General features: G+C 38.6%; 1 protein-coding gene across 19 annotated transcripts in view; it reads left to right on the top strand.

The window, feature by feature from the left end:
- LOC117431624 (rap guanine nucleotide exchange factor 6-like) overlaps positions 1–26,426 on the top strand; it is a 76,443-nt gene that overhangs the window by 10,663 nt on the left and 39,354 nt on the right. For 8 of the 19 annotated variants that reach the window (XM_034052762.3, XM_034052763.3, XM_034052754.3 and 5 more), the window contains exons 2-6: positions 3,787–3,857; positions 4,959–5,015; positions 5,459–5,542; positions 11,297–11,366; positions 14,639–14,782. The exons of 1 other annotated variant lie outside the window; for it this stretch is intronic. In XM_034052762.3, coding sequence (XP_033908653.3) covers positions 3,787–3,857; positions 4,959–5,015; positions 5,459–5,542; positions 11,297–11,366; positions 14,639–14,782 — 426 coding nt within the window. Of the gene's footprint in view, positions 1–3,786; positions 3,858–4,958; positions 5,016–5,458; positions 5,543–6,522; positions 6,736–11,296; positions 11,367–14,638; positions 14,783–16,770; positions 16,789–22,222; positions 22,699–26,426 lie in introns of those variants that run through there. 10 more of the 19 variants (XM_034052753.3, XM_034052758.3, XM_034926921.2 and 7 more) reach the window with 4 other exon arrangements.

Below are 26,426 nucleotides of genomic sequence, written 5' to 3'. Positions count from 1 at the left end.
TCATTTTCTGAAAATGAAAACCTGATAAAAGTCTTCTCCTTCTTCTAATTGTGATTATTTTTGACAAAACATAACTATTTTTTAAACCTCGAATTATATGTTTAACATGTATATCCTTAATAAATGGACAACGTGTTTTGAGCTTCTGTAATGCTAAAGGTGACCAGCCAGCCAACCGGCTGTCGTGCTCTGCAATGATGAGGGGTAATGCAGTAGATGTGCAATGTGAACCCTTCACATTGCACACAATCACAAGAGGAATAATCTAACAGACTAAAGACACTATTTTAAATGACAGTAGGTGGCAGCAGTGAAGTAGGATCTTCTACTGTAGTTTAATCTAATGTTTTAAAAACCGTGGGGACGTTTGCTTTCGTGCTTGACCTCCGTGTTCTTGTATTGCAAAAGCAGGTCAATCGTGTGTAAAACAGAGGATGCAACTCGACTCAGTCACGATGCATTGTGTCCAGCAGACCACTGCTTAGACAGTATGTGTGGATCAGCAATTCTGAACCTCACTCACCCATGCTCCACACAAAGGAGAGTGCATGACATTAGTTCAGTTATCATAGTGTTCAATTATTTAACTCATTGCTGTATTGTGTCAAATTCAAATGTATATTTTCTTGTTTTTCTTGTAAATCATGCCAGATGTTTCCAAAAATAAAGGACAGTTTGTGGAGTTTTTTTTTTCTTCTTTATTATTATTATTATTATTATTTATTTCTTAGCAGACGCCCTTATCCAGGGCGACTTACAATTGTTACAAGATATCACATTATTTTTTACATACAATTACCCATTTATACAGTTGGGTTTTTACTGGAGCAATCTAGGTAAAGTACCTTGCTCAAGGGTACAGCAGCAGTGTCCCCCAGCTGGGATTGAACCCACAACCCTCCGGTCAAGAGTCCAGAGCCCTAACCACTACTCCACACTGCTGCCCTTTATTCTAAGAGTTACGTGATTAGCCATATCTAGCCACATTTTAATGGATTAATTTGCTTGCGCACATTCGGTTCTGGAGTTTGAGTGTCACAGTTAGCCAATGAAGACGTGCACTGCTGGAGGTTTCACATTTTGTTGAAAAGGCTAAAAGACATTTGAATTCCCAGTATTTTGTTTTTTTCTATTTGTTTGTATTCGAAGGAGCAGAGCGAGAGCATTCGGGGAAAGGAGAACAAAATAAATGAAGCCATTTTCCATATTGATTCTCCTGCTTCATGCATTGTGGACGGCTCTTGTGTAGTAGATTGGAAATGTGCAGCCCTGTAAGGAGCCTTCGTATTGAGTGCAACATCATACCCCGAGGAAGGGAAATCGATAGGAGCTTCATTGCACTGCTGTAAACACACTCATGGAGTGGCTTCAGGCATGGCATTATGAGCAACAATCTCAATGTAAATTGTTGCATGCTGGGCTTCTACTGTTAGTGAAGCACAGGCCAGAATGTACATAATAAGCAGGGCACGTAGTTACAGTATGAACAGAGCTCATATTGGGCATATGAGAGCCATGATTCATTAATGCCTTACAGTGTACTGTAAAGTTTGTAGACAAATGCTACCTTTATTTATATATATATATATATATATATATATATATATATATATATGTGTGTGTGTGTGTATAAAATCAGTAAGGGATCCAGTGCTGTATATACAGGAAGCGATGGTACTGTCCCTCTTTATAAAATCAGTTAGGGATCCAGTGCTGTATATACAGGACGCGATGGTACTGTCCCTCTTTATAAAATCAGTTAGGGATCCAGTGCTGTATATACAGGACGCGATGGTACTGTCCCTCTTTATAAAATCAGTTAGGGATCCAGTGCTGTATATACAGGACGCGATGGTACTGTCCCTCTTTATAAAATCAGTTAGTGATCCTGTGCTGTATATACAGGACGCGATGGTACTGTCCCTCTTTATAAAATCAGTTAGGGATCCTGTGCTGTATATACAGGACGAGATGGTACTGTCTCTCTTTATAAAATCAGTTAGGGATCCTGTGCTGTATATACAGGACGCGATGGTACTGTCCCTCTTTGTTCACGACTCGTCTTTCCGAACCAGATCGAAGGACACCATCCATCATGTCTACAACAGTACCAAAACAGAGACTGCAGAAATGCTTTCAGGGGGGAAATAACAGTGATTCATTTTAGACAGTTACTGTCAGCGACCAGGGGCAAAACCACATTCCTAACCAGCAGTTTTTATCATGGATGGTATGACAATCCGCAATGAAGATGGCTTGGTTTGACTTTGGAGCTGTACTGTACAGTAGGTATACTGTATTGCAGTTACTATGTCATTAATAGAACATGAGGATGTACTGTACTAGACCGCTCCATCATGTGCTAAATGCTTATGAACACTTTGAGCTGGCTGCTGGTGACAGATGGAGTTTTTAAAAACCAAAACAAATTAGCAGCTCGTTCTCTCTCTTTTTTTTTTTTTTGCATTGAACCATATGCCGTTTCTAAAGTCTAAATGAGAAAAATGATCAGTCTTGCTCCCATTTTCCTCTGCAGCTTCAATCTGTTCATTGGTACAGTAGCCTCTAGCTCCTGACCCCTCTGACACTAACCTCACTCTGTTCTGTTCTTTTCCCAAGATGCTTCATTTCTCAAACCCGGGTCTGACAGTTGTGTTGCATCTACAATGCTCCATGCCGCCTGTTGGTCGCACACTTACACTGGTATGAGATCCACAGTCCTCCCAGCATGAAGACAATAAGAGACTACACATCTTGAATCATATTTATTTATGTTCTTACTACCATAAGTACGCTCAAGTCACAGCCTACAGTATTGTATTTTCACATTTTACAAGGAGGCAAAAAAAACAAACAGCATAGTCAACAGTTTCATTATGACGAGCGAATAACCTTTGGTGGCCAGACAACTACTACAGTACTCGTACTTTTATGTGATCTCAACTGTGAACGTTATTTTTTCAGGTCGTATCATTGTATCATTGCCAGTGTATGTGCTACTGTGTAAACAATCTGTACATATTTTCTGGCTAATGTATTTCTTATCAGTTAAAGCCTTGCTGCAAAAAGGAAATGCCATTGTTGCTGAATTGGGTATAATTAAGGATTTCAGTGTAGTTGTTTTAGGATAACAGTCTATGTTGGTACAGTACATACAGTACCAAGCTAAGAAGGGGTTGTCGTTGTATTATTTTTCTGTGTGCAGTTTCTCCATGTGTTTCAGTATGTTGGGCTGGTGGACTCAGTGCTAGCAGCCCACCTGTTTATAATTGCTGCCTGACTGCTGAAAAGGTTCAGTGTTTTGCCTGCCATATGGCTGATTTTTATATTTTTTGACACATGCATTCTTTTGACGGCAGTGGCCCCTGTTCACAGATTCCGTTCAAGCAGCTGTGTTTAAGAGTATTGCTATTTTAAACTTGCTGTTTTCTCTCAAGTGCAAGGGTGTCGTCCGACTGTTCACCGCTGTTGTTTTTACTGAACAAACAAAGTAAGGTTGAAAGTAATCTAAAATGATAGGTGGTGTTGGGGAAGGGAGGGTGGGTGGTGTGTACTGGTCACCAGGCGATTTATTTAACCTTTTTATCACATTTTAACAGTCTTGTCTTGCATTTCACCAGTCCGTCCGTTTAAAATGCGTCTAAACGTCTTTTCATGCAGGTGTTCCATTCTTGCAGGTAGGATGCGGAAGTTCAAGGATTCTTTGGATGAAATTGTTTTTGCTCACCTGAGACGTGTCATGTATTTAAACAAATGTATGTTTTTTTTTTTTTTGTTTTTTTTTAGGATTTAAACACTATTTTTTCTCACCTTCATGGCATGGATGTTTTATCTCATCTCCGAGAACATCAGCTAAGGTAAGTTAAACATCTGGATGAATGCTAATAGAAAACACACAGTACAGTCTAACTACTGCAGTCCAAGATGCTGGCTTTTCCATAAAAAAACTATTGCACACTAGACAGATGTCTTGATATTCTCCATGCAGGTCGCTGCTAGGGAAGTTTGATCTTTAACCCTGTCAGTCCTGAATTATGTTTGTGAAAATATACTTCTGTTTATGCCCTGTCTCAGTCCGGGACCTAGGAGTTCTGTGAGGTTCCACTGTGGCACATGTTAAGATAGAGAACACTAGATCTTGTTCTGCATGGTTGGTAACAGGTGGTCAGAAGTGGGCAGAGTGTCTGAAAGATGTTACTGTAGCCTTTGACGTACAAGCTGCAGTTTAAATAACATTAAGGGGAAACCTAGAATAGGTTTATTGAGGGTGATTTGACTGTATTCAGATCCCCCTTGGAAAGCACCAGCATTTCTTATGATACCATAGCTATAACTCACTGCATACTGTAGTTGTTCTTGGTGAGGAAAGATTCCTTGGGTAATATACAATGTTAGGCTTTAACAATCTTGTTCGGTAAGAGGGTTTGCAACGTTCGGGCATGCATGGTTGAAGCTCATGTTCAAGGGAGCATGTGTGTGCGTCTACAGTACGTAAACAGCCAATAAAACAATGATCATAGGGCATTACCCTGGTAGACGATCGCATCTGTACGGTTGTGCTCTACCTACCTAACAGTCATCTACCAGAGTAGACACTAAGAACAGTAGTGAATTTTAGTTGTAAAGCAAACCCCCCGAAGCTTTGGTTTGACTGGACCTTCCTATTAAACATTATTCTATTCGGTTACTGTACTGTACGTTCTTGATTTAATAGAAGAAAGTCTGTAATTTGGTGAAGTATACAATACAGATTGCACAGATGACTCATCCTTTTGGAAGTCATCTTTTAGACCATGGGTTTGGCATGAAACTGTTTATCTCGGTAGCATACCATTTTATTAAACTTGCATTTTTCACTTAGAAAAAAAAAAAATGTGTAGGCAGTAACTTGGCTAGAGCAGCTTTCCACTTAAAAACACTCAACTGCTTTTGTTTTTCTTCTTTTTTTTTTTTGTCAGATCAATGTGTACCACAGCTCGTTATGAGAGGCATGAAGCCCATCGTGTCCTGTTCTAGTAAGTACTTCAGATCACCACGTTTAGAATAACCATTGGAGGCTTATGCATTTGATCAAGCGTGCTCTGTATAGTCTTGAGGTGCTTGAATGGATGTAAGGCTCCTGCTGCTGGGCAGTTTGAAGCAATACAGCTTCTACTATAGACACACTTTTTATATGGGCAGCAAAATCACATGTCTCATTGCCATTACAGTAAAACCTATTAGAATGGTCAGCATTGCTTTGTAGTTAGTGGTTAGTCTCTGGCTAATGTTGAAAGAAGAATTTACAAGGCCACATGCATGGAGAATAGCTGCTGCTGCTGGGCAACACCACGCCCAAGTCACAGGACTGGTGGACCACTTGAGGAAGCTGATTTTTTGTCAGTCACCAGAAATGCATTTGTTTTATTATCACATGATGGTTTATTATTATTTTTCTTCTTGTTTATTGTATTTGCAGCCCCCACAGCATTTCTACATGTTGGTATATCCTACTCTCGGGCTCAGTGTTCATGAAGGAATCCATGTTTTTACCCAGATGCTGGTATGTGCAGTGCATTATTCATCTATACAACATCAGTTCCATACTGTAATAACAGTAAAAGAGTAGTTATTTATTTCAAACCTATTTTCAGACCGCAGAGGAGCTGTTATTAAAGTCTTAATTTCCAGGAGATCTTCCAGGAGAAACTTTTAGGATGTCATGTGTCTTACTGTAATCCATGTAAAACACCTACAGTAAGGGTATAAGTACAGCTGTCCAACTTTTCACTTGGTTTATTTCTTGATCGGTTTTACATACAACTTTGGGTAACACTAAGATCCTTTAGCATAACAATAATAATTTTATTTTGTTTAGATAATTGGAAACCTACAGGTGTTGTTATTCTGTAATATATGACATTTCATAAATTAATCACAAATAACAACTTAAATATAAGTTTTGAATGTTTTTTTTTTTAAGAACCCTTTTGAACTTTCATTTTACAATATTATCCTGTGAGAAATTCGGGCCGTTTTCTATGAGCAGTTGCTGCAACCCTATTTCTTTACTTTACAATGGGTAGTAAAGAAAGAAGAAAGCCTTGCCAAGTTTTTAATTGCCCTCGTTAGCGCACTGATTTTTGAAGTGCATGTTGATGAAACCCAGCTGCTGGGCAGCAATCAGGGTCGGGGTCTGGTATGCGGAACTGCTGGCAGCTTTGTGACTGAGCCATGTGTTCCCTGAGCTCAGCCAGCCAGGAAATGAACATGCTTTCCACAACGCGACGCCAATCTGAGCTCTGTTCTAACCACAAACCACGACAAGCTAAGAACAGAGGGAAAGCAAACTTTAAACTTGAGATTTGGAGGGAAAGAAGCCTGAGCTTCAGGAGATTTCTGGTTGGGAGGACAATGTTTTTAAAGTTTATTTATTGTTCTTTTATTGTCTACTTCATATTTATTTGTGTGCTTTGTTTCTGATTTTTATACAACCTGATTATTTTATTTTTTAATTTCAAGATTTGCCTTCCATTGAAGCAATATTATAATATGTATTTAAAAAAAGCCAAAGCTTCTTTCTGGGAAAAGTTTAGTGCTTCGGTCTTTCCCCCTTACTGAGCGGGGATTTTAAATTGAGTTGTCAACAAGAACAGACCAAAGCAGACTGGATTTGACAAACTTCTCAGACCAAGGAAGGAAGTATGTTATGAGGATTTGTATACATTTGCTCTACCTTCGCTGGATTTATTGAAGGTAAGCCTGAAGTGTTTACGTAAACTGACGTTTCGTGCATACTGTAGTTGCTATCTGATTCAATCTGATAAACTTTATTACAAAGGCAGTTGTGGTTTTAGGGTTTTAATCTGTTTTTCACAAAGTGGTAAAGGTTTTGAAAAGGAAACAAAAAGCCTGTTTACTGTGAAGTTTACTGTGAAGCTTCAAAATGTTGGTCTTCCTAATTTATAAAGGAAGGGGTCTCTTGTGGCTTCATTATTTCATTATGGTGTAATTTATTTTCCATCGTGCCTGTACTTTACATTGGTTGCTGTGACTTAGTTGATCTCTTAATACTGCTCCATGAAGCTGCAGTCTACACAGGGGCTGTGCTCACACTGGGTCCGTTTAGAGGGTTTGGTTTGCACTCGGTATGGCTCGGTACGTTTGGTGTGAAGTGTGAACGAACCAAGTCTGTTTGAAACGGACCCAGTGTAAATGCAGCCTTAGAACTGATGCTGCTGAATGATAGTAAAGGAATGTTGAATCACAGCTTAGCCCCTGTTGTGACCGCATTCTAGTTGGTGATTTTACCAGACGGATGTAAAAATAGACATGGACAGAGAGAGTAAATGTTTGGCTTGTAGTGTAAATGTTACAGTGATACATGCTGTTGAGAGTAAAGTAGTACCACTCCTAGAATTCCCCACAGAAAGAGTTTCTGTTTTAAAAGAGCAGCCATCAATAACAGGATGTACTGAGCAGTGCACTTTAATCTTTGATTTGCCATCAAAGTGTTCAACATTTATTTTCAGACATATTTTTTTCTGTACAAACTTGCATTTTAATTGGAGTAATGGATACCTCCTCCCCCCCCTCACTAGTTTGCCGTCGTCATGCTGCTGCTTGCTGTAGGTGCAAATGGAAAAGCGTGGTAACATTTCTGAAAGTTACTGCGGCAAGTCTTGTGACTATTGGTGCTAAATCAGCTGATTCTGTTTCCAAGGTAATGCAGATAGAAACGCAGGCTACTCCAGCAGTGAGCGACATCTAAAAATAAATAAATAAATAATAATAAAAAAATTACTGTAATAGTAAGGTGTGGTGTTCAGTAGAATTTTCTCCAGTGCGAATATATTTATTTTTTAAAGCAGGCTTGAAGTGGCTTCAAATTCAGTATCTGTTAAACGCTACTTTATAAGAGCATTTTCGCTATATAATGCAGAGGTGAAACATTTAACTACTGGAAGAACTATAGAAGCATGGGTCAAATGTGTTGGGATACAGAAATAATAATCTATCTTTTATTTTTAAATTAGGTAATGATATTTTATTGTAAGAATAGATGGATAAATTATTGTATTTGCACTGTATGTGTTTGTGCAAGTTTTGTATGAGCATTACACCTACCCCACATACCCAGATCACATACTGTACATGTGACATTTTCACACACAGGCATCTGACATATGCACATGTAGCGAGCACGGGGGAAGGCAGCAGCAAGACTGTCAGGTGACATAATCACACACAAAGACATAAGCCCGATATACACTCCTTGCAATGGAGCCAGCTCTTTTGTACAGCGGTATTGGCGCTGTGCTTTAGTGCGAGAGGCCTCGTTTTCAAGCCCGACCTCCGCCTGTGTGTGGATTGCCTTGCCCTGTGTGATGCGCCTGCCTGTGGGAACTGAGGTTTGCTACACATATATGCTGTATGCACACGATTGGTCCCAGTGAAAAATCTGAGAAAGGAAGCACAGGAGAAGTTATCATAAAAGGAAATAACCCTTGATTCCTTGGACTATTGAATTGTATGCTGGTGGAAGTACAAAATAATATAAAGTGTGGAAAAGGAATTGACCAGAGTGGATTATATAAAAAAATAGTCATGAACTGAGTTCAATAAAGCCTCAAATAAACTCACTGAAATAAAATTCTATTTTTGGCCAGCGTGCAAGTAAATATTCGAGATTAAGACAGAATGTTTATTTTCAATCTACTGAACTCTGCGTGTGTGTGTGTGTGTGTGTGTGTGTGTGTGTACCGTGTGCTAAAACGGTTTCCCCCAAGTCTTGAAAAAGCTGTGCTAAGAAAACCCTGGTTATGACGTAGGCTGATAAAAGTATTTGTGTGACCTACACTGAATACAAAGCGGTATGTAATTCAATATGTTAACAAGGTAACATTATTCAGCAGGTTTCATTTGACTTTATGAAGCAAATGAGTTCATTCTATAGGCTGATGCAAAATTTTTGGCCATAGCTATAGGCAGGTCACAGATATAAAGCAGCAAGCCCTGGGGAAGCCAGTGGAGAGAGCTGACAACATCTAAGCAGCAACTGAACTGAATACATTATCTTCTGCTGGCCGGGGACAAGAAGCTGCTTGGCAAAATCCCCACTAGCTGACAGCAAGGTTTAACCTCACCCAAGTGTGAAGAGAAGTGTCCAAGCAAGCCTGGCTCGAAGCTTACGTTCAGGACAACGAATCGCTCTGCTTTCAGCGAAGGTATTGAGTTTGTGTAGAAAGAGAAAGTCGGGGCTGATGTACTGTCGATACGTGTATCCTTATTCAAAATGTAATGGACAGCGAGAGTTTGCATTTACAGCGGGTTGTTAATAATCCTGTCTCCAGCACGGATAGGATATTCATTATTAACAAAGGCCTTGCCAGTGCTTGAATTAAATATAGCACATTCATATTCAATGTGGGGCCGATGGTCAACGCTTACTTTCTTTAGCATCCTGAAGCATAAAATGGAACATTTCCAAACACATCTTATCTCCGCATCATTATATAGTGCTATCAGCACATTGCATTTCGAGTGAATTTAGCATGCAATTATTGAACGATCTGATAACGCAACACAAATTCTTTATTGTAAAAGCTGCTGATTTTGACAGTGTATGAAGTAGTTCTGCTTTGCAAACTTGCCGGATAGAGAACACCTTATTCTTTTTGTTAAATTGGAGCATGTATTTTTAATATGGGGGTTTCCTTTGCTGACCGTTTTAGTGAGATGCGATCCCGCTAAGATTAAAAAGAAATACATCAAAGAGATGAACGTGTTGCTGATGCCTTTTGGGGCCCAAAGCCAATGTTCTTTCAGATTCAATTATATAGATTTTCTTTCTCTCTGTATTTGAAGGTAGATTCTTTGTGGCTGTGTAGCGTAAAGGAACAACGGAAATATAGGTCAGCAAAACAAAGAAAGAACAAAAATGTCTCTGAATTGAGTGAAAGATTATTCCCCCCTGTCATGTATTACCGACTTGGTTTTCAGACTTCTCATCAAGTAGAGAGGAAATCTGCTGTCACAAAGTGATCAATAAAAGGGAGCTTGTCTTTTTGGTGTTAGTAACTACTGTTAACATGGTCTTATTGACTGATCTTATCCCTGCTTCATCTTGGATTCCTCCCACTTCTCTTGAAATCCTGTGGCAGTAACATGTACTGAATACTATATCCCCTTCAGGCACTGTGTCCACAATTGTACCATGATACATTTCCTATCTATTTTATAATGCATATATGTTTTTTTTCAGAGCTATGGCAGGGCAACTTCTCAAACTCCATAAAGTTAACACAAACTGTTTTGCGTTTTAATAAAAAATGATTTGCGTTTTTATAAATTTTATTAAATGTAGTAACTTTACCAGTTTAACTAGATAGGATATGGCTCACAAAAACTAGCAAGTCTTGAAAGATAGTGTTGTTTTAAATCCCAGAATTAGTCGCTTCTCACACTGTTGGCTTAATAGCTGTGGTGGGGTACTTTTTACCACAGTCTGCCTTAAAGACAAAGGGCCTTTTTCTGACAGTTTGGTTTCATTTCTTCATTTGGATGTGCATAGCAGTTTTTGGAAGATCAGCGTTTTTGGAAATCTTTGAAAATTCAAAGATGAATTTTTTTTGAAGACCCACAAAAATATTGGTGTAAATGTGTCATGCCTAGATATTCCCTTTTAAAGCCATTTCACCCCTTTGCTTACAAGTTTGAGTTTACTGTATATACTAACTTTTGTCTATATTAATTCATTTCTGTAAAGGAGAGCTACAAAGCTAAATGGTTTTTCCATACCTCCTGATTAGCTTTTATTAATATTATTACTGGTTTATTATTAATCAATCAATCTTTATTTTCTATAGTGCCTTTCATAGTATTAGTGCTTGGAATCTTTTTAATTTCTTCAGGATATACAGATATTCAAATTAAACTCAAATGACAAACTGCTCCTTCCTGGTACATTAGCTGTAGGTAACAAGGTCAAAATGCAACTCGATCATCGGTTTGAGTCTGAACTCTAACTCATGAAGTCATTAAATACCAGGAAGGAGCAGGTCCTTATCTTCTGTTGCGGTATCTGCATATTCCTATTTCAAACTATAAACTATAAGCAAAGATCTTTAACAGAAGGAAAGGGCGGGGCCAGTGATAATATAACTAGATATGTTACTCCTCCTTTGAAGCAGAAGATACTCAATATTGTTGTTGTTGCACTGATTTCTTTTGACTGTGGCATGTGTTTGATATATGATTGCCCTTCATGTATTTTTCTTTTCTGTGTGTTGATATTACCATTGTGTTTTCCTGACAGTTTTGGCAAGCAGTCTGGGGGGAGAAGAGGCTGTGAATGCATCATTTTAGAGCCGTCAGAAATGATTGTGGTAAGTGGACTGGTTTCTGCGTGTTTATCAACGTGGTCCGTGTGCTGCGTGGTTGTATTAAAAAGTTCCAAGCAGCTTCTATTGGAAAGGTGCCATTACTGTACATTTTAAATGGGCAGCCATCCTGAACATGTAGGTTGTTTGCTTGCATAATTTTACACCCTAATACCAATGCTGCAGCTGAGAGTGTACCAGTGACTGCCATTATCGTGATTCAAGCAGGTTTTGACGCCTCCAGCTCTTGTAGGCAATGAGTACAGTAAATTAGTGTGACACATGGAATCCTGCATGCACTTTGAAAATGGACAGTGCAAATAGAATGGTTTTGCATGGAAATTCTAATAAGCGATGCCTGTGGAATGCTTGTGTCAATGCTGATGCTGCACAATGTGTATTACTTTTCTGTGGAACTTGTGTATCCCTAGCATTGTACAGTAGGTATAACACATAGTCTTGGGGAATTGGTTGTGGGGCATTTATATTCATCCATTATGGCTGCTTGTCTGTGCCATCTACTAGGTTTTGCTTATTAGCAACAATCTCTCTAAAAAACAGTTTAGTACATTTCTTTAAAATGTTTAGGGAGTCTTTGACCCTTCTTTGGTTTTTTGGTTTTTCTTTTGCATGGATATACAATTGTCTTAGAGTGGTTGCTCCAAAAAGGGAGTGGAATTTATTTCAATAATAATGAATAATTACCCTACGAAGGAGTGCAGAATATCCATTCATAGGGTTTCATTTTTGTTTTCCTGATTTTAATTTGCTCTGTGGCTGGAATCACAGAAGTGCATTCTGTAACATACTAAATTTGCATCTCCCTATTGCAAGTGGGTTTAAGTCATGATGGGCAGGTGTAGACGTAACTGAAGTTTCAGGAAGGAGGGACTGAAAAGTGAATGGTCACCTATCCCTCCGGAAGAGTTTGTGCAGGGAAATCCAAGCTCGCATGGCAGGTGTTTCAGATGATGATTATTATTTTTTAAAACAATCCACTCATGTCATCAGCTGTAACCCAGCTCATGACATGCTTGGTTGTGGGATTATAAATCGCTGATGTCAGCATGGTCAACCCCACGGCTCTGTGGGCAATCTACTGGTGTAACAGTAAAAAGGATCACTGCGGAGTAGGACTGGTTGAAAGAGGCTGTCTACGGAAGTGGCTGTATGTCCCCTTTAGCTGATGGACCAGGCAGACACAAAAGAAGGAAGCCCAGCAGCACAGCTGAATGGAAATAAGGATCCCATTGCAGAGAGGTTTGAGAGATTCCACCTTTTACTAGGAGTATTATTAAATACACCCGAAAGTGTTAACTATGCATGAAAGATGATGAATGAGTTTGGAAACTATATCCATGTGCACACGTCCACATACACAATAAGGACTAGGCAATGACTGCATATTATTTCTGTTGTAGTCTTAGTGAGGTCTCTGTTCTCATCCTGTAAAAGAGATTTTTTTTTTTTTAATTTATAAAAACACTCCACTGATGAGCATATGATGATCATACACCATTTGGTTAATGTTCCCATTTCTAACTGCATAATGAATTATGGTATGATTATGCTTAATGGCTTGTTTGTCATAATTATATGTCAGTTGAGAAGCATTGGTTTAAAGAGTGTATTTAGTCACTTTGAATAATAGTTGTCATTAGTAACTGGGCTAGATTTGTATGCGTCATTGTTGACCCACGATTCTTAAAATACAGTGGAAACAATTGCCCAATGCTTGGCAGCATTTAAATAAAAAGAAAGCTTTCCCTGTGCAGATGTTTTTTTCTTACCAACGTTGTAATCATGCTTCCTTCTTTGTATGCTCTGTTTTGCTCCAGGTAGACTACACACACACAGCTGCTCCTATATGCTTTCAACCTTTTAGCTGATTTAATAGAAGGCACTTTTCCGGCTCATTGCCGGAAAACAACATAATTTCAGTTGATATGTTCAGTTAAGATCTGCACATTAGCTTGAGGTGGAATATAAATACGTATTTAAGAGTGTGGTAAGCGGAGTAACTCACAGGGAGGGATTAACAGAGCGAATACTTTCTCTTTAGTTAGGCCTAGATGTTATTGCATACTTCAATTCAAGCTGTTCCATGTCGCGCACTTTTTCTTTTTTTTTGTACAAAGTCCTTTCATTTACATAGTGAACTGCATTTACAGTCTGACGCAGTTTAAGTGATACAGGGATAGATCTGCCTGTTGAGGGCTGCTAAGCCAGGCCTGGTTCAGCGCTTGCCTCCGTTCCCTTGGATCAGCAGGGTGTAAAGCCCTTGAATGGAGGGCTGGTGATTGGTAAGGTCAAAGTGTTTTCACTGATGCTGTAAGAGCACCGTGGCATCTTGGGATACGGAGCTCGGGTGATGGCATGCTGAATGTCACCCCTGCACTCATCTTTCGCTCTACACCCTGGGGCTGTGTGGTGGCCTGTGCTGATGCCACTCATAACCGTCACGCTCCTCACTCCCCATCAGTTGGCTTGTAGAACAAAGGGGCCAGCGTGAGGATCTCCAGCTCTCCATCACACATTTAATTAGCCATCTGCCTCATGGTGCAGACTAAGCCACATTTCATCCAAAAGCAGTTCAGAGATCACCAGTGATATGAACAGCCATATCAAGAGACTGGACTGTGCTTGCCCTATACTGTATATATCCAGAGTGTACTTCTCCTGGGTCTGGATGTGATGGTCTCTTTGATTTCCTTGTTTAGCCAAAAGGCTCTGTCCAAGTCAGTAGATGTGACCCAGCCTTTATTTGAACTAACTTGCCATCACTTTTTGCTTGTCTTACCTATTTTGAGAAAGTGTTACGGAGAAGCCTTTTTATATTATTATTATTATTATTATTATTATTATTATTATTATTATTATTATTATTATTATTATTATTATTATTATATTAGTAGTAGAAGTGTTTGTGTTTTTTTTTTTTTTAAAGAGAATAAAATGTTCGATAAATAAGTGCGTATGTAGGGCAATGTCGGTTTAGACTAGTTTTGCTTCGAGAGGATATTTGTATATTTACAGTTTCCTTCCAGGAAACTGTGGCCTCTCTCTCGTTGCAGTCTTGCTATTTGTTAAGACTTCAGACTGTTAGGCAAGTCTAGTTTCCCCTCTCTGACTGTAGAGGGTCTTGTAAAGGAGAGACAGTTGTGTACACTTGCTTTTTCTATATACATGTTCTCCTCATGAGTCTGCTTCGGTTTCACAGGCTTTCTGTAATATGGAAGAACTGGGTGTTTAATCAGGATCCGGAACATGTTTTTCAGGTGGAAAACACCAATGAGAACGAGGAGAATGCCTTGCAGCGGGAAGATCCACACCGCCAGTCCCGACGCAGATTCACAAAAGTCAACCCAAAGGGGGAGAGGCAGATCATCACAGACAACGTGGAGTCCTCCAGCTACCCCCAGGTAAGAGAAAAGCCTTCTTTTATAAAGTACTGACAGACCTTGTCTCATCCACTCTCAAAACTGTGTAGATATAATGCTGATCGTGGGTAAGAGCGCTACTTCATTTTAATGTTTTAATTGTAACTCACCATAGCAACATGTGTTCCACAACGTGTTCCAGCAGTTTAGGGTAGACGACCATGTGGTATTGGATGTTAAAATGTATGCTATTCTGTACAGAAATACACAAGCGGAGTGTGAATAAGAATAAACAAAGCAAACTGAACTGTATTCAGTTGTACTGCGCGATCCCATTATAATTGGAAACATAAGGCCCTTGACAAAGCAGGTTTACGAACTACAGTACTCGTCGTCCAGAAGGGATCTGAAATCTAATTACATTACTGTTCTATTTAGCTCTTCATTCTTGATTTATGCCCCAGGATAGTAAGCCCACAGGAATCAATATGCGTCTTGCCACCAATTGGTACAAATAGACGACCACATTACAAAAGCAATCCCAGTTGCCCCGTGCTGGGTAAACTGATCACTTTCAATCCTTGGTTTAGCTTTGTATTTCCCTGAGCAAAAATGTTGAAAAAGTGGCGTGATCAGAATACTGCTAATGTTTTGAGGAGTTCTAGAATCTTCAGGATAATTTAAAATATAAAGTCACAGAAAGAAAGAACATTCATGCCTTTTCATGTTGTGGTTTTTTTTGAGGATGAAAATGGTAGCGCAGAATAATTATTATTATTATTATTATTATTATTATTATTATTATTATTATTATTTATTTCTTAGCAGACGCCCTTATCCAGGGCGACTTACAATTGTTACAAGATATCACATTATTTCATTCATACAATTACCCATTTATACAGTTGGGCTTTTACTGGAGCAATCTAGGTAAAGTACCTTGCTCAAGGGTACAGCAGCAGTGTCCCCTACCAGGGATTGAACCCACAACCCCCCGGTCAAGAGCCCAAAGCCCTAACCACTACTCCATACTGCAAGAATAATGTAAGCAACAACATAGCGTTCGTATTTGTACAAGATGGAACCTGAACCGTCAGCTGGTTTATACTACCATGCAGATCAATATCTCCTGGACTCATTTTTAACTCTAGCTTTAAGTGCAAAGCTTTCTTATGTGCAGCAGTAAAGTTTCCTCTGCAGTAAAGATACTGACTGACAGACATCAGTAATGCTGCACTTCATTTAGTTGCAGAACTACCGGTATTTCTGAAATTGATAGGGGAGATAAGCATAGAAGGCTCACAGTAATGACAGTGTGTCATACATAGCACTAATTACTTTAGATGTTTAACAGTGGAAGAAAAAAAAAATCTATTTCTCTAGGGGAGTTCCCACTCATAACCATTCCAGCTAACGTTTCAAAGAACCGTTCTGCCCCATATTTCATCATTTAAAGATGACAGTTCATTACGTTTTACTGTAATGCTGTTAGGCAATTAGGCCTACTCCTTCATGAGAGCACGTTCATCCCCTCCACTGTATCTTACAAACATTAATACAGGGCTTTCTGTATTCGAATATTCACAAATGTGTTTCATTCACGCTTAGGCCATGTTGACAGTAAAATGGTACATATTCTATGCATTACAATATCAGAAACCTGATTCACTGCATTTAATAATCAACGTTGTATGATGTAGAAGCCAGGTGGCACAATAACAAGGGGGTACTTCATTTTCTGACTGTTACCAGTGTGCTCCATCTGTGAAGTTTGGATGGTAAAATAAAAAGAGGAAATTTTGCTTTAAAGACTAAAATATAGCATATGTTGTTGTAAAAGCACTTTCTTTGTTCATGTATGAATGTATGTCTGCACAAAGAATTCTGCAGATAAAACAGATAATTCCCATACATGTACTAGACAAGAGTAAGATAGTGAGCTGGAACATTAAACTGTCTCCTCTAAAACTATTTTCTTTTTGTGTCTCCCCCCCTCCCCGTGTTTTGTTACCTTGCTTGCTGGACACAAGGATTATGCTGATAACCAGGTAGGAAACTTTATGACTAATCACGACACATCGTGTAGTGTTTTCTGAGTCATCCGATGCACCACACATTAGAATAATTCAAATTCAAAGTCGGTGGATGGTGATTTTTTTCAGTTCTCCCACAGCTGAGACACCATCATGTGGGGATCCTGTTGTTAAAGTGAGAGCTGCTATTTGGAACCGTGTCCATTGTTAGACTCTTGTAAGCTGACAGCACGTAGGGCAGCAGTGTGGAGTAGTGGTTAGGGCTCTAGACTCTTGACCGGAGGGTCATGGGTTCAATCCCCAGTGGGGGACACTGCTGTTGTACCCTTGAGCAAGGTACTTTTACCTAGATTGTTCCAGTAAAAACCCAACTGCATAAATGGGTAATTGTATGTAAAAATAATGTGATATCTTGTAAGTCGCCCTGGATAAGGGCGTCTGCTAAGAAATAATATTTATTTATTTATTCATATTAACGTATGTGTAAGCTGAGAAAGTACGTGTTTAAAAACTGCTGTTAAGTTAAATTAGATCTGACGGCACTTTTAACAGTTGTTCAGGCCCTTGTTTGCACAACGTGTTTTACCCTACGCAAGGCATGAATGGGCATGAGTTGGTAAAGGTATGGATAGTCTTTTAAAGGGTAAACTCATTAGCTGGAAAAGAAAAGACTGCTACCCTATATCCTTTACTCTGTGTATCTTTTGTCTTCTTCATCTTCAAAGCAGAGGTAATTACTGTAGACACTGGAGGTGGTCCTGGGAAGTTCTTACATGATTATGAAGAGTCTGAGAAGGCCAACTGGGGAATCTAAAAACAAAGGAAGTCCCACCATTAAGACTGTAACACGTCCGGGACATTTAGCTTCTTCGTGCTAATATGGCGACCTTTTATATCCTTAGTGCGTAGGAATTGGTTCTTGGCCATTTACCGCAGGACAAAATGTCCCAATTTACTTAATAAGCCTGTTTTTTCTTTTTCCTTTTTTTTATTTATGCTCAATATACAGTAATTAGAGTTTGATGAAAACAAAACTAATTGCATTATCAGGTGGGCTAATACAGTTACAGTAATGAAATGAAGAGTATAAAAAAACAGAAAGAAAAGGTACTTATTCTTATTATTCTTATTATTCTTCTTCTTATTATTTTCACTGCCTGAAACCCACAGGCGGTCATTAGGTAGCTTTGTACAGTATGAGTATACATTGGTAGTGCTTAAAAACTGAACTAAAATGTGTTCTGTTCATAAGGAACACGGTAAAGTTGTCAAACGCTGTAAAAAGGAAGAAGATTTTAAGTTTCAGTTTGTGGTCACGTCGACGCAGAACACCACAGGACGTGGCAGGATGAGCTGTCAGTCAAGTCTGCGGCGTTTTGTTTCCGGTCTGATGTCTGTCTTTGTTTTTCCTTCCGTCTTCAACGATATGACACATGGTAGACAAGTCTATAACAAAGATGTCTTGAATATTGAGGCTTGCATACTACAGGATAGGCTCTTCCTTTTAAAGCTATCCGTACCGATAAAGTGTCTTAGTTTTTAGCCTTCCGATGCTTGCTCGGGACTAAACCTAACAATTATTTTAACCTAAAGTTTACATTTTAGATACAAAATGTTTCTTTACATTTCCACTTACACACTGGAATAAGTGACTTTTTAGGTCTTCAAAGGTAGTGTTTATATATCCCAGTTAATCAAATAAACTATCAAATCATCAGATTGGTAGAGAAGCTTAAATAACATGTATATAATCTTTTCTAGTTTGTGTATTTGTTTTTTTTATTTTATTTTGTATTTAGATGTGTTGAGAGGAAGCTGTAAGATGATTTATACACCAATTTGGTTATTATTTATGTAGGATAGAAAATGAGGAGGAGTTCCTTGTCAGAAAGACACTTGTAAGTTTCACTTTTAAGGGGTTTAAGAATATTTATGTCAGCTGTAACATTTTACCTGTGATGTTTTCACCCTGTAGATTAGCATCACCATAGAGATGGCCTTCCCAACCCCCTACTGCTGTAAGAGATGATAGTTCATGTGATAACACATTAACCTGGTCTACCGCCATCGCTACACATGCATTTTTCCCTTCACTGAAGGCTAGTTGTAGTAGCATGGTAGAGGAGTAATTCCTCAAGGGCATAAGGTTCCAGTTTACATGACCAGGATCTAGAACAAATAATCTGAGAGTTCATCCATAGAACACACTAGCACTGTAAATAAAAAGAGTCCGTACAACTTTATGCAGTGTAAAAAAAATATTTTAAAGCAAAAAAAGTTTTGAAAGACTTGCTTATTTTTGATTAACCTGCATCCTGTTCAAGTGCGCAAGTGCACAGATACAGACAGAGCCAGCCAGCTGCAGGGATTGTAGCAAAACTAAATGTTGTTGTGCCTTCTGTGCTGCTGCTGTTGCTATTTTTAGAGGATTACATCATCTCAGTCTAGATGGCAACCCCCCCTCGGGGATGGATCATATTTTCATTCCAGTTAGTGTCTTGAATCTCAGTGATGCTATAATCAGGCTCGTTTTCATGGTCCAGCACAAAACAGTTGGCAGCAGCTGGAGCAGTCGGTACCCTATTAAACCCTGCAGATTAAACAATATCTCACTTTTGGGGGTCCCGCCAGGGCTTTGGGAACAGGGAGGGCTCAAGTCTCTCGCTCACAGATTTCAGGAACTGGGTGGGGACGGCTTTTTAAAAAGCAGGAATTCCTGAGCAGTGTCAATACTGAGAGTCCCGGCCCTGCTTTAACACAATACACAATAAAAAACAAAACAGTTTTGGAAAGTTTTATAGTGGAACAAAATGGACCGGACATGCTGTGGCAGCAGAAGAACACAGCTCCCCAATCCCCAACCCCACTACTTTATGAATTCGGCAATTATTGTTGGATTAATTGAGTTCATTAGGGCAGTGGATTGACAGCTAAAGTTGTCTGTTTGACTTCAGGAGGTACACCACTGGTAGTGACAGTTCACGGTTATGCAAAGTCTCCTCAGCCGTGCCCTGGAGGGATGTGCCTTGTTTGTTGTGAAGTGTGGGGATAGTTTTGAGATGTCTAAATGATTAAGACAACCAGCCAGGGAAGGTGACAGTCACTGCTGTGTGATTGTAGTCGTCCCCCCACCCCCCACCACCATGACTACTTAATTACTTCCCTGGGTTTATTGCAGTAATCTGACCAAACTATTGTTGCATAGTGTATTTGCTTACAATTGTAAGTCGCCCTGGATAAGGGCGTCTGCTAAGAAATAAATAATAATAATAATAGTATTCTCTTTTTTTAGAATGTTTATGTGAAAGATTATTGTTGTTTTTAATAATCACAGATGGATAAGCATACATTCTTAATTGTTTTAATTAAGCTCTTCAGAAAATGTTTGCTTTCTGCAGGCTGCAACTGAGAACAAAACATATTTGTGCATAGAAATCAGTTTCCGACAAAAGAAAAAAAAGCGATGTGCTGTTCTATAGTTATTTCATTGTGTGCTCCTCTAGCTTTAGTTTTAATTAAAAAATACATTAATTATGCATTCGGTGAGATGTTATGCATTTTAGTTTGGGGACATGAAATGATGTGCAGTTTGCCATAGTATCATGCTGCATACAGAACTAGGAGTAACGTGCCTTAAATAAAATATGAGAAACAATGAGTGCATGCCACAGATGTGCTCGTACTCGCAGTATGATATTTACGGAGAAATGCAGACAGCCTCGCTGAGAAATACAATGCGCTGGAATCAAAATATATGTTCCTTGTGGTGGCTTTTTATAGCTGGGTAATTTATGTAATAAAAATCCTACTAATAGCAATAGTAGTAATAGAGAATGGGGGTCAGTTTTCTCACTTGCAGGCTGGTACTGTAGCCCTGCATGCTGTTCCTTGTGGATGAGATTCTCTGGGGATTTACATGTGCTAGCCTTGGATTGGCTGGTGGTAAATAGGATGATGTCATCCAAACTGAGAAGAAATAGAATTTAGTTCCCATTATTGAGCCGGTGCAAGAATGGTTCAAGGCATAAGACATTTGCATGCAGTAACTGAGTGTAATAGATTTATTAGGTCTTACAAGCATAATGAGAACAGAAATGTTTTGCTCTCAAGCAGACAGCACAGACAGGGAGAGGTTTCCTGCAGATGTAAACCTTATTTTTAGGTTACTTATTATTTATTTATTTATTGCTTCAGATAGGAACAGTTTTTATTATTCACAACAATAACAACATTGCATAGTGTGTGTGTGTGTGACAAGTATTTTTTCTTTGGGTATTATTTTTGAGAAGTATATGATAGTGTATCTTTTTGCAATTAGTCTTGTCCATCTAAAATGAGCAGGGTTGCATTTCTTGTTTCCCTGGTCTAGAATTGTTTCAGGGAGATTTGAATTTGACTTGTATTTTCTTTAAGAAATGAATGGTCCGAAACACACCATCTGTCATTATGTTCGGTTTACCCCAATCACTTGAATTGTAATGCACGTCATACAAATGAATTCAGAAACCTACCTTATTTGTTTTCCAGCAGTGCCAGCTTGATATCTCCTCTGGGGGGTAAGGGGGATGACTTATGGTAAACTTGCAGTATGCAAATGATAAGATCGAGTTTCAGTTAAAGAGCAAAGAGAATAATAGCAGCTGTATTGTGCATAACATTTGATTGAAGAAATGACAGCAGATGAAGGTCTGCCCCTGCTGAGATTTATTGTTATTTCTGGCTACTTTTGGAAATGAATGCACTCCAGTTTATGTGTTACTTGATCAATAGAGATGCTCTTCTAGATGACTCTGCCGGATAGCCAATTGGTCTACTGCAGTGTCTCAAGCTCTCTCTCTCTTTATACAGGTGATGTCATCTTTTAGCTCTATTCTCCTCCCACTCTTCTCCTTATTAGATGTTTCATCTTGCAGTGCAGCGTCCAATCGATGGGAGGTTCTCCTAGGGGAACAACTGAGAAACAGCCAGAGATATATTCACTAGGAATTAGGGGAACTTGCAGCTCAGACTTGCTCTGGCTATGTATGGATAAGCATTTATTTGCAAGCGCAGCATGTAAGTACTGGTGTGCATTATAGCTGGCATTTGTGCTGAATGCTGAGCAATGATGGTCATCAGTTGTATTGTTTTGTTTTTTCTTTCCTGCAAAGTCTCTCTTGGTGTCAAGGCAAAGAACAGTTTTTGAATAGTTAATTTTACGTTAACCAAGAGATGGACACACAGCTGCACAAGCTAGGAATGTAAACTACTGTGGCGTTGCACTGGTGTGCAGGAGAATTATTATTATTTTTTTTGCTTCATGGTGCAATGACTGCATAGTTTTTTTTTTTTTGTTTGTTTTTTACCAGATGGTTCAAAAGTGAACTTTTGCAGGTGAATAATTGAAACCCGGTTTTGTTTGGGATTGCTATGAAAATCTAGACCATGAGCAGGAACCTTCCTAATTCTTCAAGTGGATTGCAGCACTGCAGAATCATTGGAAATGGTCATTTTATAACCTGCTATTTACCTGCCTATATTTAAAGAACTGGCACTAGAGAGATACAATACAGACTCATTTAAGCTAAAGCTATTTGGGCTCTTTTTTATTTTCCTTCCTCTCACCAGTGTAACCACTTTCATGTCTAAGACAGGTCTGCGCTATTCCTCACATGCTGATAATTGACATTGTACAGAACTGTGAAGCAGATATACATGTTCCTACGTCAGAAGAAAGTCTTGGACTTTGAGGTACCTTCCATTGAAATGGTTTCTGTTTCCTGAGACGACGACTCCTGCAAAATCTCTTTTGTAAAAAGAAAAGAAAAAAAAAACCCTCAGCTTTTTGTTTTCTGTGTTTGGAAAAGGAAACTTTCCCTCCCTGCCCAGGAAATGGCTTTCCTCGTCCGTTGCTATGCCAACTGCTTGCAGCCCTGGTCCTCAAAAGTAAGCAATATTGAAACGAGTACTGTGTGTGTAATGTATCCTGCACTTTAGGCACAGTTCTATAGGCCTGCATTTATCTTTTTTCTATTTATGAATAGTAAGGCATTTGGTATTGTATTGTCAGGTGCTTGTCTGAGAATTAGAATATGAAGTTAAAATTGGCAGGTGGGCTAATTAGAATACTGTGGTAAAATATGAGATATACTGTTAGCTTTGGTATAGTAATATTTCTCTGCCAACGGAATTTTGGTTTGTGTATTCTCAGAGAAAAAATATATGTGTGCCTGTTGATGATGGCTTCCACTGTACATGCTGTCATGCATCTGTACAAAATACTGAAAACTTTTATATTCAATTTTTGATATCGTAATTATTAAAGAGACTATAATCTTCGTTTTAAAATAGCATTTACATGTACTGAAAAGTTAGTTCATTGTGTGATATGAAAAATACTATATATATATATATATATATATATATATATATATATATATATATAGATATATAGATATATATAGATATATAGATATATAGATATATATATATATATATATATATATATATATATATATATATATATATATATATCTATATATATATATAGATATATATATCAGTATTTGGGGAAGCAGGTAAATGTAATGCAGTAAAAGTACTGCATAATTATTATGGCTATTGCAGAGTCCACAGTGTTAAAAATAATGAAGTGTTACAGTATTCAGTTGTGATTGAGCTGTTGTGTTTATTTGCATAGTGGCAATAGTGTATATTAGATTGAGTTAAAAAAGACTACAGTTATGTACTTTCCACATGTGTTTATCTGATGAATGCAGCATTTTTAATAAAAACGCATGCCACTAGCTACACACGTTCAGCAGTGGTGTAGCTGGAAAGCTGAAAAGTAATTGTTTGAATCTTTTCTGAATCTGAAGGGAACTGTGGGATGGCATTTAGCACTGATCCTGTCAGTCTCCTGCAGCCCCAGGGCTAGACTAGTCTCCACATGTGTCACCCCAGCTTCCTGTATTAATTACAAAGAAAGAAAACAGAGCCCTGCTGAAATCTGGAGCCTGGCCTAAAGGGTTACTCTGTGTGTCTCTCTCTCTCTCGCGCTCTCTCGCTCTCTCGCTCTCTCTCGTTCACTCTTTCTCTCGTTTACTTCCCTATGCAGGATGAGTGTTTGGTTAAGAGTTGTGTGTGTCAGACATTCTAGGCTTTTTATTTTAGCACCGATTTAGCTTGTCTTCTGTACACTGGAGGCAACCTGGCAGCCTTCAACATGAATGTGAAATGAACTTTCTAGAAATGAACCATCTACATGGCTGAATGGGAATTCAGTTCTACTGCTGTTAGCATCCCATATAGTGTGTGTGTGTGTGTTTGTGCGTATGTGTGTATATACATGTCTGTGTGCTTGCATAATGTTTTAATTTCACTCCTTTTATTACTCCTGAGTATTACTGACCCAGTGGCCTGTTGTCCTATATTAAATATAGACTACACAGTATGTGTTTTAATTTGTTAATGTCAGATGATGTTGACATGATAGTAAGTGGCAAGTGAATAGCAGAGGGACCACAGGAGCCATGCCCTGCATGTTTTAAACACAGATCCCAGCCTAACGGCCATCGTGTGGGGTTTATTTGTTTATTAGTATACCTCTATGTACAACCCTGATGGAAGCAATTTGACAAAATTCATTGTTTGTCGTGCACTCTTATTTATTATTATTATTTTTTTTTTTCATAAAATCATTTGAATGCTGACCCCAGTCTATATGAAAAAGCAAGCACAGGGCACTCTCCCATTCCCTATAGATTGTTACAGTGTTTCTAGTTGGGACGCCCATGGTCTGCCTATATCTCTGCAATGTTATGGACGGTAAATATGTGAGTTGTTATAAAGCAATTCCAAACCGTTGGTTTGCTCGTGATGTGGTCATTTCATAACTCCCCTGAAACTGTGATCTCCTAACAGGCCTTAACCCATGTCGTGCCATTGAGCTAAAGAAGTTACAGTATGTTAAAGCTTGCTTTAAATTATGTATTTAGTTTTTTAGTTTCAATATCATCAGACTTTTTTTGTTCCTGTATTGTGGAAGAATAAACCTCTATATTAGACCACTTTCCCATGAAACGGCTCTGCTGTCTGCTAGATTTTCCTAACGCAGATTTCCCATTCAGCTATTGATGTTGTATTTCAAGGTGACAAATGAAGGGCGATATACGTTTGTTATTTGATTCTTTGTTTGCAGCAGTGAGTGTGTTTTTTTTTTTTTTTTTAAACCTCCATTCTTTTTCTGTATTGCTGCAGATAATCCACGTCAATATTTTTATATATTTGTCAAAATCAGTGTCACTTTCATTGCAGGATTCTTTTTAAATTGCATTTATAAGAAATGTTTCCCTCACCAGAAATGCATTTCCCTGTCCGCGAACAGTTATTAGCAAGTAAATCAAAGTCGTGTCAAGCGAAGAGGAGCCGAGAGGTGACTGTAGTTACTTTGTTATTAATCAAATAAGATCGGGAGACTAGAGACTCTATTCACAAATCAGGGACTGATTACTGATTATGGATTTATTGTTACATTAGCTTGGATTTATATTAGCAGTTATTTTTAATCCATTGCGGTCAAACGTTTAGAACTAAACAAACAATGAAACTCCCTCTTTCCACAATAACGGACACTCTCTGAGGTGAGGTATGTAGATTTATTAGGTGAAAATGGGAAGACCATAAATTAATGAATGCCAAATCCACCGGTGAACACTTTGTGTAATTAAACAGGTTTTGAAAAAAGGGTGTCCCTTAAGAATGGTTGAACTGGCGTTCGCTTTGTGGCACCGGAAAAAACAAAACCAAGCTGGAGATTGGATAAGAACACAAAGCAAAGAATCAGTGGAGTGGTAGCCTATAACATCAAAGTCATTTGTAATCTTGTGTTTTTTGTTTTTTGCAGTATTTTCTTTTATTATCTATCTAATGTAAGGTCAAGTGATTACACACACACACACGCAGAACAGAAAGCAAATGCAGTTTCCTTAAAAAAATAAATAAATTAAAAAAATCATTTTATTGGCAGCTAAAATATTTTTCTAACTTCCAACGACTGACTGACTTTTGACTGTTTTAAAAATAAACGCTGAAAACTGCTTGACAGGATTACCGCCGATAGTCGTGTGTAAATTGGAGCAGAAGACAGACCCAGCCTGACCATGCGATTTTGTCGTCAACCCAAGTAATTTATCACCGTTTAATCCAATTATTACCACGGACCATGTTTGTTCCTGATTAACTTGCTCTTCTGTTGTACCCTGACTTGGTAGTCATTGTGCATAACTGGTGATGGATTGATCCTGGGCACAGTTGTCTATGTAACCCCGATTGCAGGACAAAGCTGTGTTTTATTTGGTTACTGAAGGTTGTTCCTTAGTGGAGTCCTGAAAGTATCATGCAGATGGTTGGGGCAGTGTTGCAGAGGTTATGCGACCTACCCCAGAGACTATAAGTGACCTGGGAGTCATTAGCAGTCATTAGTCATGTTGGATTTCATCTCTATTGTATCCTTTAACAATATTACGTTATGTCACATGTAGATTAACATAAACAGGGACAGCATGTTGTTTACTGTTTACTATTGAGATGCAATCTTACAAAAACATGATGAATGCTCTAATGTGTATGGCTTGTTATCGCCTTGCACTTCCTGTTCCTCTCACATTGCTATA

Source organism: Acipenser ruthenus, chromosome 22, assembly GCF_902713425.1.
Source record: "Acipenser ruthenus chromosome 22, fAciRut3.2 maternal haplotype, whole genome shotgun sequence".
In the NCBI taxonomy this organism is placed as follows: domain Eukaryota; kingdom Metazoa; phylum Chordata; class Actinopteri; order Acipenseriformes; family Acipenseridae; genus Acipenser; species Acipenser ruthenus.
Note: the sequence above shows the minus strand (reverse complement) of the source record. Positions and strands in the feature narration are given on the sequence as shown.